General features: G+C 42.5%; 1 protein-coding gene across 1 annotated transcript in view; it reads left to right on the top strand.

Annotated features, from left to right (window-relative positions):
- trpc5a (transient receptor potential cation channel, subfamily C, member 5a) overlaps positions 1-15927 on the top strand; it is a 253871-nt gene that overhangs the window by 183060 nt on the left and 54884 nt on the right. Inside the window, exon 11 of the mRNA XM_030162423.1 lies at positions 1002-1141. Coding sequence (XP_030018283.1) covers positions 1002-1141 — 140 coding nt within the window. The remainder of the gene's footprint in view (positions 1-1001; positions 1142-15927) is intronic.

Raw genomic sequence — 15927 nt, 5'->3', positions numbered from 1 at the left:
GTTATCTTAGTGAAAATCTAGGCTTTGGAAGTGCACACAGATCCTCATTTTCACATCTTCAACCATATTTTCACCTGGATCCACGTTTCACTCTTGTTGGGATTCAAACCCCTGACTTTCTACCCCAAAGTAAGTGGTGTAGACCACAGAGCTATCCAGTCTTTATTGTATTATATTATATCAGGCACCATGACATGTATACCACAGTAGAAATGTGATCTGTTTATAACCAACAGTATATATATAAATGTATAAAATTTAAATATCTAAAATATAATAAAATACATAAAATTATGTTAAATATGTGAAATATATTAAATATATTTAAATATGTTAAATACATTACATATATGTTAAATATTTAAATATACATATTCAGCTCCTTCAACTGTCTAAAAATGACATGTTGTCATTAGTTTTATTCTTGACTCTCCTGTAAAACAGTATTTGTTCTTAGATGCTGACCGCATGACACAGTGTGTTTTGTTTTGGTTTTTTTTTTTTAATTCTGTGGTGTTCTCCTGGGCTCAGATCCTTAGTTAGAGTGCAGAAGCTTTTATCCACCTGGTGATCGTTCAGTCTGAATACAAACATGAAGACGCCAGACTACTGGGGTCCACCTCACTTCAGATGAGTCCTGTGAGATCCAAGCAAGTTCTTAGAACTTCTAAAGTTCCTCATTCAAATTCTGCATCAAGAAAAATGTGTAATTCAACACCGAGATCATCTGTATCTGACCAAAAAACAGATGAACAAGTACATAAGGTAAAGAAATTCAACAAACTCTGAAATATAGTACTATATCCGTCACTGATTAGAAAACAGCTGTTGGACATTTGGAACAATTTTAGTTTTCTGTTTCAACTGTGTGTGTGTGTGTGTGTGTATGTGTGTGTATGTGTGTGTGTGCGTGAGTGTGTGTGTGTGTGTCTGTGCATATGTGTGTGTGTGTGTGTGAGAGAGAGAGAGAGAGAGACTAACTGCTTCTTTTTGTCTTGTAGGTTTCATTTGGGCTGAGATAAAGGAGATGTGGGATGGGGGGTTCACAGAGTACATCCATGACTGGTGGAACCTGATGGACTTTGCCATGAATTCTCTGTACCTGGCAACCATTTCACTGAAGATAGTGGCATATGTGAAGGTAAGACTTTGTCTGATCCTTTTTGAGCATGTGCACTGTTGGATGGATGGGTTAGGGTTTCTTTCTTTCTTTCTTTCTTTCTTTCTTTCTTTCTTTCTTACTTTCTTTCTTTCTTTCTTTCTTTCTTTCTTTCTTTCTTTCGGATCCCCATTAGCTGTACCATAGCTACACCTATTCTTCCTGGGGTTCTTACAATAATCTTTACAACTAGTCAATGCAAATAACATACAACATAATCACACAAAACTATTTTTCACATAGAAAATAACAGACAAAATACAGATACGACAGCTCCTTTAGGTCAGCAGCTGTATAGTATATACAGGACATATATTCAGTTAGCCCAAGTATCACTCATTTATGGTAGGGATGCACCGATACCGATACGAGTATCGGCATTGGCTCCGATACTCATTGTGTGTACTTGTACTCGTACTCGTAAAAGATATCCGATACAAATGCACCGATACCACTTACGGCTGTGTGACATTCACAGTTCAGTGCAGCAGGTACGAGGAGGAGGAATAATGTGTGTGGAGTGTGAAGAGTGTGGAGATTTTTCAAAATAAATGACGGTGATAAAAGTAACGCTGACTGCAAGTAACGTGAAAGACACAGACAGATACAGACGCAGCGTTCTGTCCGTCCTCTGTGTACATTCCATCCGTTTACCAGGTGCTCGCGGATGCGTAAACAGAATGAGAATACCAGCGTGTGTACGGAGCGGTGCAGACCGCCGCCAGTGGTAGTGAAAACAAAACTTATCACTCATTTCTCTTTTCTCTACCTGCTGAAGCTAAGCTTTGAAACCTTACCAGTGAAAATGCTGCAATATTAGTATCACATTAGTGTTACCTCTGTCGTCTCCATGTTTGTTATTACTTACTTTCTTCTTCTTCTTCTCAAAAAACTTTACTCTTCTTCGTGGTATTTGTCCAGTATGATTAATTAAGAGCGGCGCCCCCTGGTGGATTAATTGAGAAGTGCTGATTCCAACACATTAAATGTCAGTAGCAGCACTTTGTTCCAGTCAGACTAATGATAACGACAATAAAGCACATTTACAAAAGGAACTAAGAACTGGAATGGGATTATTAAGTACTTGTATCGGTACTCGGTATTGGCAAGTACTCAAATGTAAGTACTCGTACTCGGTCTGGAAAAAAGTGGTATCGGTGCATCCCTAATTTATGGTCAATAGATGCTTCTTGACTGATTTCTTAAATTTCATTTTACACCTTTCATGTGTGATATGTTCTGGTAGTTTGTTCCATTCTTGCATAGTTCTGTTTATTACCATTCATTTCATTGCATTTGCTCTTGATTTGGGTCATGTAAAGTTACTGCTGGTTGCCTGCCTGGTTGCATAGCTATGTCTATCTGAATTAAAACAAACATTTTTGTATAAGATGGATGTTTTTTTATTCTGATAATAATTATAAAGAAACCCTGTAGTGAATAAAGTCATATTTTTTAACAGTCAGTTCAAGTGGTTATGCATCACAGTAACATTTGTTCTGTAGCCACACTACAGTGCAGTGCAAGTGGCTCTATTTTGTGCAATTTGCAACTTTTTAGTATTTTCTAGTGTTGTATTTGACCATACTGCTGGACAGTAATCCAAGACTGACAATACTAAGGATTGAATCACCAGTTTAGTTCAACTAGGTGACATAAAAGCTGCACACCGTTTTACCACAGAAACAGCATTTCCAATCTTGGTCGTCATATTATCAGTCTGTTTAGTCCAAGACTGTTTGTTATCTAATATAACTCCCAGTAATTTTGTTTCTTGAGCTTCTTTCACAGATATTTTATTTATGATGAGATTCAATTCGGGTTGATGATGTAGAGTATGAGTTGAGCCAAACATAATACTGTTTGTTTTTGATACATTAAGAACTAGCTTATTTTTCCATATCCATCACAGATTGCAGTTCCTCCTGTAGGGAGATATTTAACTCCAGACATGTGGGTGCTGTCAAATAAACTGTAGAATTATCTGCATACATTGTTATAATTGCCTTATTTAACACTAATGGTACATCGTTTGTGAAACTTGTGTATAATAGAGGTCCTAGACAACTCCCTTAAGGCACCCCACAGCTGATCTCACCCACATCAGAATCACTTCCATTAAAATAAACCTGCTGTTTTCTATCTGTTAAATAACTTTTCATTTTTGTTCATTAGGGTTAGGGGTGAGGGTTGGAGTTAGGGTTAGGGGTTAGGGTTAGGGTGGTTCCTGGTTTCTCAGACCCAGATGGTTCCTGGTTTTTCAGAACCAGATGTTTCCTGGTTTTTCAGACCCAGATGGTTCCTGGTTTTTCATAACCAGATGGTTCCTGGTTTTTCATAACCAGATGGTTCCTGGTTTCTCCTTTACAGGCTGAATGGGTTCATGATTCCACATTCCTCCTGTGAATGTTGAATCCTGACTGGACGTACGTGTGTGTGCTGTCTCAGATCCTGATGGGTTGTCTCCTTAGACTCACCTCCATCTGAACATGTGAACGTCCTGACCTTCTCCACTGAAAAGACGTGTCTAAAGCTCAGGGATGGAGTTTGGAAAAGGCTTGTTTTAAAGGGGTTGGTTTTGCATGTTCTAGCTGTGGAACATCTACCTGATGGATGTCCAGCTGTTGTGGACTTGATGGTTGGTAGGTGTTTGTTTGAAAGGCCAGCTGAAGACCACGCCCATCAGTGTCAGACATAACCTTTGACCTCTGCACAGGCCTGCATGGGCTCACCTCAGTGTTCTGCTTTGGTTGAGTTCCACTGTAGCTTTAATGATCCTGTGGTTGAGCTTCACACTCTGCACTCCAGCAAGAGTTATGGACTTATTTAAGAGCAAATGGTGCAGTCATAAACACACACACACACACACACACACCAGACGGCCAGGCCATCTGCAGCAGCTGTGAGTCATTGGTGGTGGCGGGTGTCCCTCCTACACAGGCCCCACTCACACACACACACACACACTCAGAAATACACAGTCTATGAGGATACAATATACACACAACAGACAAGATAGACACACAACACAATATAAACACAACACATGATACACACACAACGCACAAGCTACACACACAACAAATGATACACACACAACACAATATACACACAGCACATGATACACATGCAACAGACACACACTTTGGTAAAGTCAGTTCTACTGAACATTCATATAATGTTTAACCTTTTTACATTTTTATTTTTTAAATTTCTTTAAATACTGATTGACATTTGAAATCCAAGCATTTTACATTGTGTGTGTTATTATGGTGTTGCTACACACACACCCGTTGTCTCCATGTGGACAGGGAGGGTTTCCTGCATCCTGATCATCCATCCATCCTTCCACCACTCCATTCCGTTCCAGGACTGTGACACATCCTCCTCTCCCCTCTGTCTGTCTGTCCTACATGTCTGTCCGTCCACATATAAAGAACCAATACTGGACTGGATTCATCCCAGTGCTCAAACTGGTACTAAGTTGTGTGTGTGTGTGTGTGTGTGTGTGTGAGTGTGTGTGTGTGTGTGTGTGTGAAAAACAACCTGCATGAGTCTATAAATTAATAAGTGCACATCTGTGAGGATGTTTCTGTTTCCAGCTGTCCCTGTGTGTGTGTGTGTGTGTGTATCTGTGTGTGTGTATATTCAGCGTTAATAGTGGCGAAGGTAGAAGTCCTGTGGAAGTGTGATGGCTGAATTTAGAATGACAAGGAGGCGGAGCCTGAGAAAAAAGTGAAGTGTGGAGTAGGAATGAGACGGAGGTAGACCAATGAAAAAAGGAGGGATGGGAGGAGCTTAAAGTGTTAGGGTGACCAACCAGGACGCTGGAAAAAAAACAGCAGGAGGGACTTACACTGGATGACAAAATCAACTCTTTAGAAAATTGTGAAAAGTGTTGGTCCTAAAGCTGAAAACTGAGCTGATGAAAGACACGAGTCTCTGATAGAAGATGGATCTACATAAAAGTCCATCTAAAGGTCAAGAACACACCAACACGACTGCCGACTTCAGCATACATTCTGCACTTGTGCAAGACATAATCCCATAATTGACCAAACATCTCTGTAGACCAAAAAACAGAGCTGTCGTCATTCATTGTTGTCAGAGTGTTGAGTAGTCCAGAAGGGTTGGTGTTGTTATCAGTGTTCAGTAGTCAAGAAGGGTTGGTGTTGTTGTCAGTGTTGAGTAGTCCAAACAGATTAGTGTTGTTGTCAGAGTGTTGAGTAGTCAAGAAGGGTTGATGTTGTTGTCAGTATTGAGTAGTTCAGAAGGGTCGGTGTTGTTGTCAGTGTTGAGTAGTCCAGAAGGGTTGGTGTTGTTGTCAGTGTTCAGTAGTCCAGAAGGGTTGGTGTTGTCATCAGTGTTCAGTAGTCCAGAAGTGATGGTGGTGTTGTCAGTGTTGAGTAGACCAGAAGGGTTGGTGTTGTTGTCAGTGTTGAGTAGTCCAGAAGGGTTGGTGTTGCTGTCAGTGTTGAGTAGTCCAGAAGAGTTGGTGTTGTTGTCAGTGTTGAGTAGTCCAGAAGGGTTTGTGTTGTCAGTGTTGAGTAGCCCAGAAGGGTTGGTGTTTGTGTCAGTGTTGAGTAGTCCAGAAGGGTTGGTGTTGTTGTCAATGTTGAGTAGTCCAGAAGGGTCGGTGTTGTTGTCAGTGTTGAGTAGACCAGAAGGGTTGGTGTTGCTGTCAGTGTTGAGAAGTCCAGAAGGGTCGGTGTTGTTGTCAGTGTTGAGTAGTCAAAAAGGGTTGGTGTTGTTGTCAGAGTGTTTAATAGTCCAGTAGGGTTAGTGTTGTTGTCGGACTGTTGAGTAGTCCAGAAGGGTTGGTGTTGTTGTCAGTGTTGAGTAGTCCAGAAGGGTTGGTGTTGTTGTCAGAGTGTTTAACAGCCCAGTAGGGTTGGTGTTGTTGTCGGACTGTTGAGTAGTCCAGAAGGGTTGGTGTTGTTGTCAGTGTTGAGTAGTCCAGAAGGGTTGGTGTTGTTGTTAGTGCTGAGTGATCCAGAAGGGTTGGTGTTGTTGTCAGTGTTGAGTAGTCCAGAAGGGTTGGTGTTGTTGTCAGAGTGTTGAATAGTCCAGAAGGGTTGGTGTTGTTGTCAATGTTGAGTAGTCCAGAAGGGTCGGTGTTGTTCTCAGTGTTGAGTAGACCAGAAGGGTTGGTGTTGTCAGTGTTGAGTAGTCCAGTAGGGTTGGTATTGTTGTCAGTGTTCAGTAGTCCAGAAGTGATGGTGTTGTTGTCAGTGTTGAGTTGTCCAGAAGGGTTGGTGTTGTTGTTAGTGTTGAGTAGTCTAGAAGGGTTGGTGGTGTTGTCAGTATTGAGTAGTCCAGAAGGGTTGGTGTTGTTGTCAGTGTTGAGTAGTTCAGAAGGGTTGGTGTTGTTGTCAAAGTGTTTAATAGTCCAGAAGGGTTGGTGTTGTTGTCAATGTTGAGTAGTCCAGAAGGATCGGTGTTGTTGTCAGTATTGAGTAGACCAGAGGGGTTGGTGTTGCTGTCAGTGTTGAGTAGTCCAGAAGGGTTGGTGTTTGTGTCAATGTTCAGTAGTCAATAAGGGTTGGTGTTGTTGCCAATGATGAGTAGTCCAGAAGGGTTGTTGTTGTTGTCAGTGTTGAGTAGTCCAGAAGGGTTGGTGTTGTTGTCAGTGTTGAGTAGTCCAGTAGGGTTGGTGTTGTTCTCAGTGTTCAGTTGTCCAGAAGGGTTGGTGTTGTTGTCAGTGTTGAGTAGTCCAGAAGGGCTGGTGTTGTTGTCAGTGTTGAGTAGTCCAGAAGTGTTGGTGTTGTTGTCAGTGTTCAGTAGTCCAGAAGTGATGGTGTTGTTGTCAGTGTTGATAAGTCCAGAAGGGTTGGTGGTGTTGTCAGTGTTCAGTAGTCCAGAAGGGTTGGTGTTGTTGTCAGTGTTCAGTAGTCCAGAAGTGATGGTGTTGTTGTCAGTGTTGATAAGTCCAGAAGGGTTGGTGTTGTTGTCAGTGTTCAGTAGTCCAGAAGTGATGGTGTTGTTGTCAGTGTTGATAAGTCCAGAAGTGATGGTGTTGTTGTCAGTGTTCAGTAGTCCAGAAGGGTTTGTGTTTTTTGTTAGTGTTCAGTAGTCCAGAAGTGATGGTGTTGTTGTCAGTGTTGAGTAGTCCAGAAGGGTTGGTGATGTTGTCAGTGTTGAGTAGTCCAGAAGGGTTGGTGTTGTTTTCAGTGTTGAGTTGTCCAGAAGGGTCGATGTGTTTGTCAGTGTTGAGTAGTCCAGAAGGGTCGGTGTTGTTGTCAGAGTGTTGAATAGTCCAGAAGGGTTGGTGTTATTGTCACTGTTGAGTAGTCCAGAAGGGTCGGTTTTGTTGTCAGTGTTGAGTAGTCCAGAAGGGTTGGTGTTGTTGTCAGTGCTGAGTAGTCCAAAAGCGTTGGTGTTTTTCAGTGTTGAATAGTTCAGATGGGTTGGTGTTGTTGTCAATCTTGAGTAGTCCAGAAGGGTTGATGTGTTTGTCAGTGTTGAGTAGACCAGAGGGGTTGGTGTTGCTGTCAGTGTTGAGTAGTCCAGAAGGGTTGGTGTTGTCAGTGTTGAGTAGTCCAGAAGGGTTGGTGTTGTCAGTTTTGAGTAGTCCAGAAGGGTTGGTGTTGTTTTTAATGTTGAGTAGTCCAGAAGGGTTGGTGTTGTTGTCAGTGTTGAGTATACCAGAAGGGTTGGTGTTGTTGTCATTGTTGAGAAGTCCAGAAGGGTTGGTGTCGTTGTCAGTGTTGAGTAGACCAGAAGGGTTGGTGTCGTTGTCAGTGTTGAGTAGTCCAGAAGGGTTGGTGTTGTTTTCAGTGTTGAGTAGTCCAGAAGGGTTGGTGTTATGTCCAGTGTTCAGTAGTCCAGAAGGATTGGTGTTGTTGTTAGTGTTCAGTAGTCCAGAAGGGTTCGTGTTTTTGTCAGTGTTGAGTAGTCCAGAAGGGTTGGTGTTGTTGTCAGTGTTGAGTAGTCCAGAAGGGTTGGTGTTGTTGTCAGTATTGAGAAGACCAGAAGGTTTGGTGGTGTTGTCAGTTTTGAGTAGTCCAGAAGGGTTGGTGTTGTTGTCAGTGTTCAGTAGTCCAGAAGGGTTGTTGTATTTGTCAGTGCTGAGTAGTCCAAAAGGGTTGGTGTTGTTGTCAGAGTGTTGAATAGTCCAGAAGGGTTGGTGTTGTTGTCAATGTTGAGTAGTCCAGAAGGCTTGGTGTTGTTGTCAGAGTGTTGAATAGTCCAGAAGGGTTGGTGTTGTTGTCAATGTTGAGTAGTCCAGAAGGCTTGGTGTTGTTGTCAGAGTGTTGAATAGTCCAGAAGGGTTGGTGTTGTTGTCAATGTTGAGTAGTCCAGAAGGGTTGGTGCTGTTATCAGTGTTGAGTAGACCAGAAGGGTTGGTGGTGTTTTCAGTGTTGAGTAGTCCAGAAGGGTTGGTGTTGTTTTAATGATTGAATGAATGAATGTTTATTTCAGTTAAATACAAGACACAAAACACATACATATTTAAAAAAAAAGCAACAAAACAAAATACATACATATTAAAAAACAAACAAACATAAAATTAACACATTTTGTAACTGAAAAAGGAAGAAGCTGAAGCCGGAGGCTTATTTCTGCTTCTCCTATTCACATCCTTAGTCCAAGTCCACACCTGAAGTTGCAGCAGATTCAGTTTTATCAGTCATTTTCAGTGTTGAGTAGTCCAGAAGGGTTGGTGTTGTTGTCAGTGTTGAGTAGTCCAGAAGGGTTGGTGTTGTTGTCAGTGTTGATTAGTCCAGAAGGGTTGGTGTCGTTCTCAGCATGTTGAGTAGTCAAGAGGGGTTGGTGTTGCTGTCAGTGTTGAGTAGTCCAGAAGGGTTGGTGTTGTTGTCAGTGTTGAGTAGACCAGAGGGGTTGGTGTTGCTGTCAGTGTTGAGTAGTCCAGAAGGGTTGGTGTTGTTGTCAATTTTGAGTAGTCCAGAAGGGTTGGTGTTGTTGTCAGTGTTCAGTGGTCCAGAAGTGTTGGTGTCGTTCTCAGAGTGTTGAGTAATCCAGAGGGGTTGGTGTTGTTGTCAGAGTGCTTAATAGTCCAGAAGGGTTGGTGTTGTTGTCAGAGTGTTGAGTAGTCCAGAAGGGTTTTTGTTGTTGTCAGTGTTGAGTGTTGCAGAAGGGTTTGTGTTGTTGTCAGTGTTGAGTAGTCGAGAAGGGTTGGTGTTGTTGTCAGTGTTGAGTAGTCCAGAAGGGTGTGTGTTGTTGTCAGTGTTGAGTAGACCAGAAGGGTTGGTGTCGTTGTCAGTGTTGAGTAGTCCAGAAGGGTTGGTGTTGTTGTCAGTGTTGAGTAGTCCAGAAGGGTTGGTGTTGTTTTCAGAGTGTTGAGTAGTCCAGAAGGGTTGGTTTTGTTGCCAGTGGTCAGTAGTCCAGAACGATTGGTGTTTTTGTCAGTGTTCAGTAATCCAGAAGGATTGGTGTTTTTGTCAGTGTTGAGTAGTCCAGAAGGGTTGGTGTTATTGTCAGAGTGTTGAGCAGTCCAGAAGGGTTGGTGTGTCTGTCAGTGTTGAGTAGTCCAGAAGGGTCGGTGTTGTTGTCAGTGTTGAGTAGACCAGAGGGGTTGGTGTTGCTGTCAGTGTTGAGTAGTCCAGAAGGGTTGGTGTTTTCAGTGTTGAGTAGTCCAGAAGGGTTGGTGTTGTTTTCAATGTTGAGTAGTCCAGAAGGGTCGGTGTTTTTGTCAGTGTTCAGTACTCCAGAAGGGTTGGTGTTGTTGTCAGTGTTGAGTAGTCCAGAAGTGATGGTGTTGTTGTCAGTGTTGAGTAGTCCAGAAGGGTTGGTGTTGTTGTCAGTGTTGAATAGTCCAGAAGGGTGTTTGGTGTTGTCAGTGTTGAGTAGTCCAGAAGGGTTGGTGTTGTTTTCAGTGTTGAGTAATCCAGATGGGTTGATATTTTTGTCAGTGTTGAGTAGTCCAAAAGGGTTGGTGTCGTTGTCAGTGTTGAGTAGTCCAAAAGGGTTGGTGTCGTTGTCAGTGTTGAGTAGACCAGAAGGGTTGGTGTCGTTGTCAGTGTTGAGTACTCCAGAAGGGTTGGTGTGTTCAGTTTTGAGTAGTCCAGAAGGGTTGGTGTTGTTTTTAATGTTGAGTAGTCCAGAAGGGTTGGTGTTGTTGTCAGTGTTGAGTATACCGGAAGGGTTGGTGTTGTTGTCATTGTTGAGAAGTCCAGAAGGGTTGGTTTTGTTGTCAGTGTTGAGTAGACCAGAAGGGTTGGTGTTGTTGTCAGTGTTGAGTAGTCCAGAAGGGTTGCTGTTGTTTTCAATGTTGACTAGTCCAGAAGGGTTGGTGTTGTTGTCAGAGTGTTGAGTAGACCAGAAGGGTTAGTGTTGTTTTCAGTGTTGACTAGTCCAGAAGGGTTAGTGTTATGTCCAGTGTTCAGTAGTCCAGAAGGATTGGTGTTGTTGTTAGTGTTCAGTAGTCCAGAAGGGTTCGTGTTTTTGTCAGTGTTGAGTAGTCCAGAAGGGTAGGTGTTTTCTTCAGAGTGTTGAATAGTCCAGAAGGGTTGGTTTTGTTTTCAATGTTGAGTAGTCCAGAAGGGTTGGTGTTGTTGTCAGTGTTGAGAAGACCAGAAGGGTTGGTGGTGTTGTCAGTGTTGAGTAGTCCAGAAGGGTTGGTGTTGTTGTCAATTTTGAGTAGTCCAGAAGGGTTGGTGTTGTGTTCAGTGTTGAGTAGTCCAGAAGGGTTGGTGTCGTTCTCAGCATGTTGAGTAGTCCAGAGGGGTTGGTGTTGTTGTCGGACTTTTGAGTCGTCCAGAAGAGTTGGTGTTGTTGTCAGTGTTGAGTAGACCAGAAGGGTTGGTGTCGTTCTCAGCATGTTGAGTAGTCCAGAGGGGTTGGTGTTGTTGTCGGACTTTTGAGTCGTCCAGAAGGGTTGGTGTTGTTGTCAAAGTGTCGAGTCATCCAGAAGGGTTGGTGTTTTTGCCAGTGTTCAGTAGTCCAGACGGATTGGTGTCGATGTCAGTGTTCAGTAGTCCAGAAGGATTGGTGTTCTTGTCAGTGTTGAGTAGTCCAGAAGGGTTGGTGTTGTTGTCAGTGTTCAGTAGTCCAGAAGGGTTGTAGTATTTGTCAGTGCTGAGTAGTCCAAAAGGGTTGGTTTTGTTGTCAGTGTTGAGTAGTCCAGAAGGGTTGGTGTTGTTGTCAATGTTGAGTAGTCCAGAAGGCTTGGTGTTATCAGTGTTGAGTAGACCAGAAGGGGTGGTGGTGTTGTCAGTGTTGAGTAGTCCAGAAGGGTTGGTGTTGTTTTAATGATTGAATGAATGAATGTTTATTTCAGTTAAATACAAGATACAAAACACATACAAATTAAAAAAAGCAACAAAACAAAATACATACTTATTAAAAAACAAAGAAAACATAAAATTAACACATTTTGTAACTGAAAAAGGAAGAAGCTGAAGCCGGAGGCTTATTTCTGCTTCTCCTATTCGCATCCTTAGTCCAAGTCCACACCTGAAGTTGCAGCAGATTCAGTGTTATTGTCAGTGTTTATTTTCAGTGTTGAAGGGTTGGTGTTTTTCAGTGTTGAGTAGTCCAGAAGGGTTGGTGTTGTTGTCAGTGTTGATTAGTCCAGAAGGGTTGGTGTCGTTCTCAGCATGTTGAGTAGTCAAGAGGGGTTGGTGTTGCTGTCAGTGTTGAGTAGTCCAGACGTGATGGTGTTGTTGTTAGTGTTGAGTAGACCAGAGGGGTTGGTGTTGCTGTCAGTGTTGAGTAGTCCAGAAGGGTTGGTGTTGTTGTCAGTGTTGAGTAGTCCAGAAGGGTTGGTGTTGTTGTCAATGTTGAGTAGTCCAGAAGGGTTGGTGTTGTTGTCAGTGTTAAGTGGTCCAGAAGGGTTGGTGTCATTCTCAGAGTGTTGAGTAATCCAGAGGGGTTGGTGTTGTTGTCAGAGTGCTTAATAGTCCAGAAGGGTTGGTGTTGTTGTCAGTGTTGAGTAGTCGAGAAGGGTTGGTGTTGTTGTCAGTGTTGAGTAGTCCAGAAGGGTTGGTGTTGTTGTCAGTGCTGAGTAGACCAGAAGGGTTGGTGTCGTTGTCAGTGTTGAGTAGTCCAGAAGGGTTAGTGTTGTTGTCAGTGTTGAGTAGTCCAGAAGGGTTGGTGTCGTTGTCAGTGTTGAGTAGTCCAGAAGGGTTGGTGTTGTTTCAGTGTTGAGTAGTCCAGAAGGGTTGGTGTTGTTTTCAGAGTGTTGAGTAGTCCAGAAGGGTTGGTTTTGTTGCCAGTGTTTAGTAGTCCAGAAGGGTTGATCGCTGCATGAAAAACTAGATTATCGACCCCGTAAACGCCCGCCAACTTCAAAGATTCCCGGTAATTATCTTGAGTTTACAGAAAAGTTCAGCTGTGCCGGAAACTGCCGCAAACGGAGCCAACGGGGGAAGAGGAGCGGGGCGGGTGTGGGGGCGAGCGGGTGCGGGGGTTAACAGCTCGCAGAGGTGTGAACGACCCTCATTTACATTTGAATGTCACTGGTTCCTGCCATGTCCGACCACAGAGACACACATTGGATGTTTTTTTTTCTTTTAATAGCATCCCATTGGATGTTACCACAAAGGACAGCTCACATGTGATTGGTCATCTGTGCAGCATTATAATATGCCCCATCCATTAAAAATATTACTATTATCAGGCCTTTAGATTACACCTTGGCTGGGCCGACTAACGGTGTGCCCAAATTAAATGTCCCCAAATTAGTGTCCCCAAATTAAAAATAAAAAAAGGCCAGAGCAGAGTGTAAACGAAAGTATTGACTCACTCGCCCCTGCTTTTTTCCTCCCGTAAAACACATCGGTTATAATATACAAGGCTTGTTCATAACGACAGAGAAAACATTGACAACAACACATATGTACCGAACAGGAAAGCACAAGTATTCATGCTTCCCGCAGAAGTCATATTTTGTGATAACGTTAGCACAAACACAGAATCCAAATGCAGAACTCCGACAACAAAAGTTAGTTCCAAAAGGTTTATTGTTCACACACAGGTGAAAAAATATAATGAGTGACAGAATCTTGAGGATAATGGTTGGGGATTTTCTCCTCAGATTCGTCCTCCGGATCGAGGGCAGCAGCCCGTCTCCCCGAGCGGTGTTAGGAGTATTTTCCCCGACAGGGGAAAAGCAAAGGGAGGTCAGGGACGGAAACAGGTCATACACAGGCAGGCTAACAATCGAGCAACAGGACATAAGGACAAGGCAAACTCACGTACCGGTAGTCAGGGCGAGAAGGTCAAAACCAGATCAGATGAGGCAGACAAAAACCGACAGGGATCAGGCAGAAGACGAAAAACCGAGGAATCCAAAACAGGTCAAAAAACAGGCAAGCAAACGAACAAACGAGGTCAAGTACGCTGGTCTGAACTACTGGAGTTACAAACTGGCGACTGACAAGGGGAAAAGACAGGGTTTAAATACACAAAAGGGAGGGAAGACAACTAGACACAGGTGAAGCAAATTAGGGCGGAGACAGGTAATCAGGACAGAGGTCAGGATGAGCGGGGAACAGGAAGTAAAGACGACAGACAAGACACATGAGGGAAAACTTAACAAAATAAAACAGGAAGTGACACACAAAACATAAAAGACAGACAAGACCAGACTATTGTCTGGCAGCAGGTATGACATATTTGCGCCGTTTGATTGGTCTAAATCACCCGTTTCGGCCAATGAGAGGTGATGAGAGCTTGGAGATTGACTCGTACGTTGTACGCCAAAGGTTTTCTCTCAACAACCATGCCTCGTGGGCGACCTATAAGTTCAGGCCGCTCACATAACAAACGCAGTGAAACATATGACATATGAATTATCTGCCTGCATGCAGTCCTGTGATTTTGGAATTAAAATCAGCTGGCCATATGCTGATCAATACTTCTGGAAATTAGACTTGTGGAATCCATGCCTTCATACTCTTGAATATATCTGAAATAGTCTGAGAAAACAGGAATTACTGTTGAAAAATCTAATCCCGCACCCACCCCCTCCGCCGATTCCAGCATCTGATGTGCCCAAATTAAGGTAATCTAAAGCCCTGATTATTGTTATTATTATGTTTATTATTCAGATATTTATTTACATATTTATTTCTTGTTGCAGGGTAATAATTCACATACTGAAAACATCACCACCAATATCAATTAAGAAAGAACACGACTGCCAAGATCATGTTAAAAAATAAAGACAAGCTTTAATAAAATGTAGAATGCAAAAAGCACACTTACATATTTAAGAAAACAGTGCCAACACTTTCAAATTAAACAAACTTAGAATTTCCACAGTCAGTTCAGTCAGATGTGCTGTCCTCACAACATGTGACTGTGCAGCTACAGACACAAACAACAACACAGTAGAGTCCAAACAAGGCTTTCTGTTCTGAGCTGGAGCATATCCTTTACTTGACGTTTTCATTAACGTTTTTGTAACTGCAACATATAAAATACATCCAACTTAAATTACTAACAGACAGTTATTATTAATTACGCTACACACGTAATGCACTCACATCACTAGCTTGAATAGCATAAACGTTAGCTTCATTACACGTTCACAGAACAGTTTCAGTCAACCAACATCTAGAACCTAACGTTGTTTTCGGATATATACACTTACAAAGAAAAAAATTTTCCAAGGCACACAGTAGTAGAGCACACTTAACGAACATGAGTTTTTCTGAACTTTAACTGCAGAGAAAATAGCGAACGGCAAATATACGGCAAAGATCATCTCTAGCAAAAGAGCGCCCACTCTGTATACAACCTTAGCGCACAGCGAACACAAAGATCCTTAAGGAGAAGACATCTCACTCCTATCAATTCTTAAGCCAACTGCATTTTAACAGATTTTAACTGATTTATCTATTATCAACTTATTGTAACTTATGAAAGTAATTTATACAACGTATGAAATAAGTTTGATCTTTGACCTAAAAACATCACATCAGACAAGTGTTGGTGCCATCTTCTCTGAGGGTGGTCCAGTCCAGTCTTCTGTGGTGGTAGAACATGTGTTGGTTCTGCTGTAGTGTCTGTGGTGGTAGAACATGTGTTGGTTCTGCTGTAGTGTCTGTGGTGGTAGAACATGCGTTGGTTCTGCTGTAGTGTCTGTGGTGGTAGAACATGCGTTGGTTCTGCTGTAGTGTCTGTGGTGGTAGAACATGTGTTGGTTCTGCTGTAGTGTGTGTTGGAGTGCAGCTCAAAGGTTAGAGCTCCAGACTCTGGAAGGATGGAGGCCTTACAGTCAACCCAGATGTCCCATCAGCAGTGCCATCTTCTTCATCAGACCTCATATCCATTGTGATCCCCCTCCATAAATCTCCTCCTTGTTGTCCACTTCACCCCTCTTTTGCCTCCAGCTGCTGTACAGACAGAAGTACCATCAGTGCTGCACTGTGAGGCTAACAGTTGTAGAATGTGGTGTTTGTGTCAGATTCAGATTAAACACAGATTCTTATAAATCTTACCGTCTTTCTTCTCTGCTGTGGGCTGAAATGTTCATGGCTTCTGCCTGGACTGTTAGATCTGGTTGGCTGTATGTGGAGTTCCATTGGACTGTTTCTTTATGTCTTACAGGCCACTGGAATTAAAATATACAAGTTAGGAAGAGTAAAAAAAATAGATGCATAGGATTAGAACAATAGAGAAACAAAACACAACAAACTATTAAAGTTACTTAATCAACAGGACTCCACTTTCTACTCCATTCAAGCCTGGACTTGCAGCTGGAGCTGACATTAAATGAGCAGTCACTGCTTCACTGTGGGTGAGCTCAGTCTGAAAACCAAATAGAAATAGTTCAGAAAAAGCAGACATTAAAGGCATAC

The sequence above is a fragment of the Sphaeramia orbicularis genome, chromosome 18 (assembly GCF_902148855.1).
Source record: "Sphaeramia orbicularis chromosome 18, fSphaOr1.1, whole genome shotgun sequence".
NCBI classification, from domain to species: domain Eukaryota; kingdom Metazoa; phylum Chordata; class Actinopteri; order Kurtiformes; family Apogonidae; genus Sphaeramia; species Sphaeramia orbicularis.
Note: the sequence above shows the minus strand (reverse complement) of the source record. Positions and strands in the feature narration are given on the sequence as shown.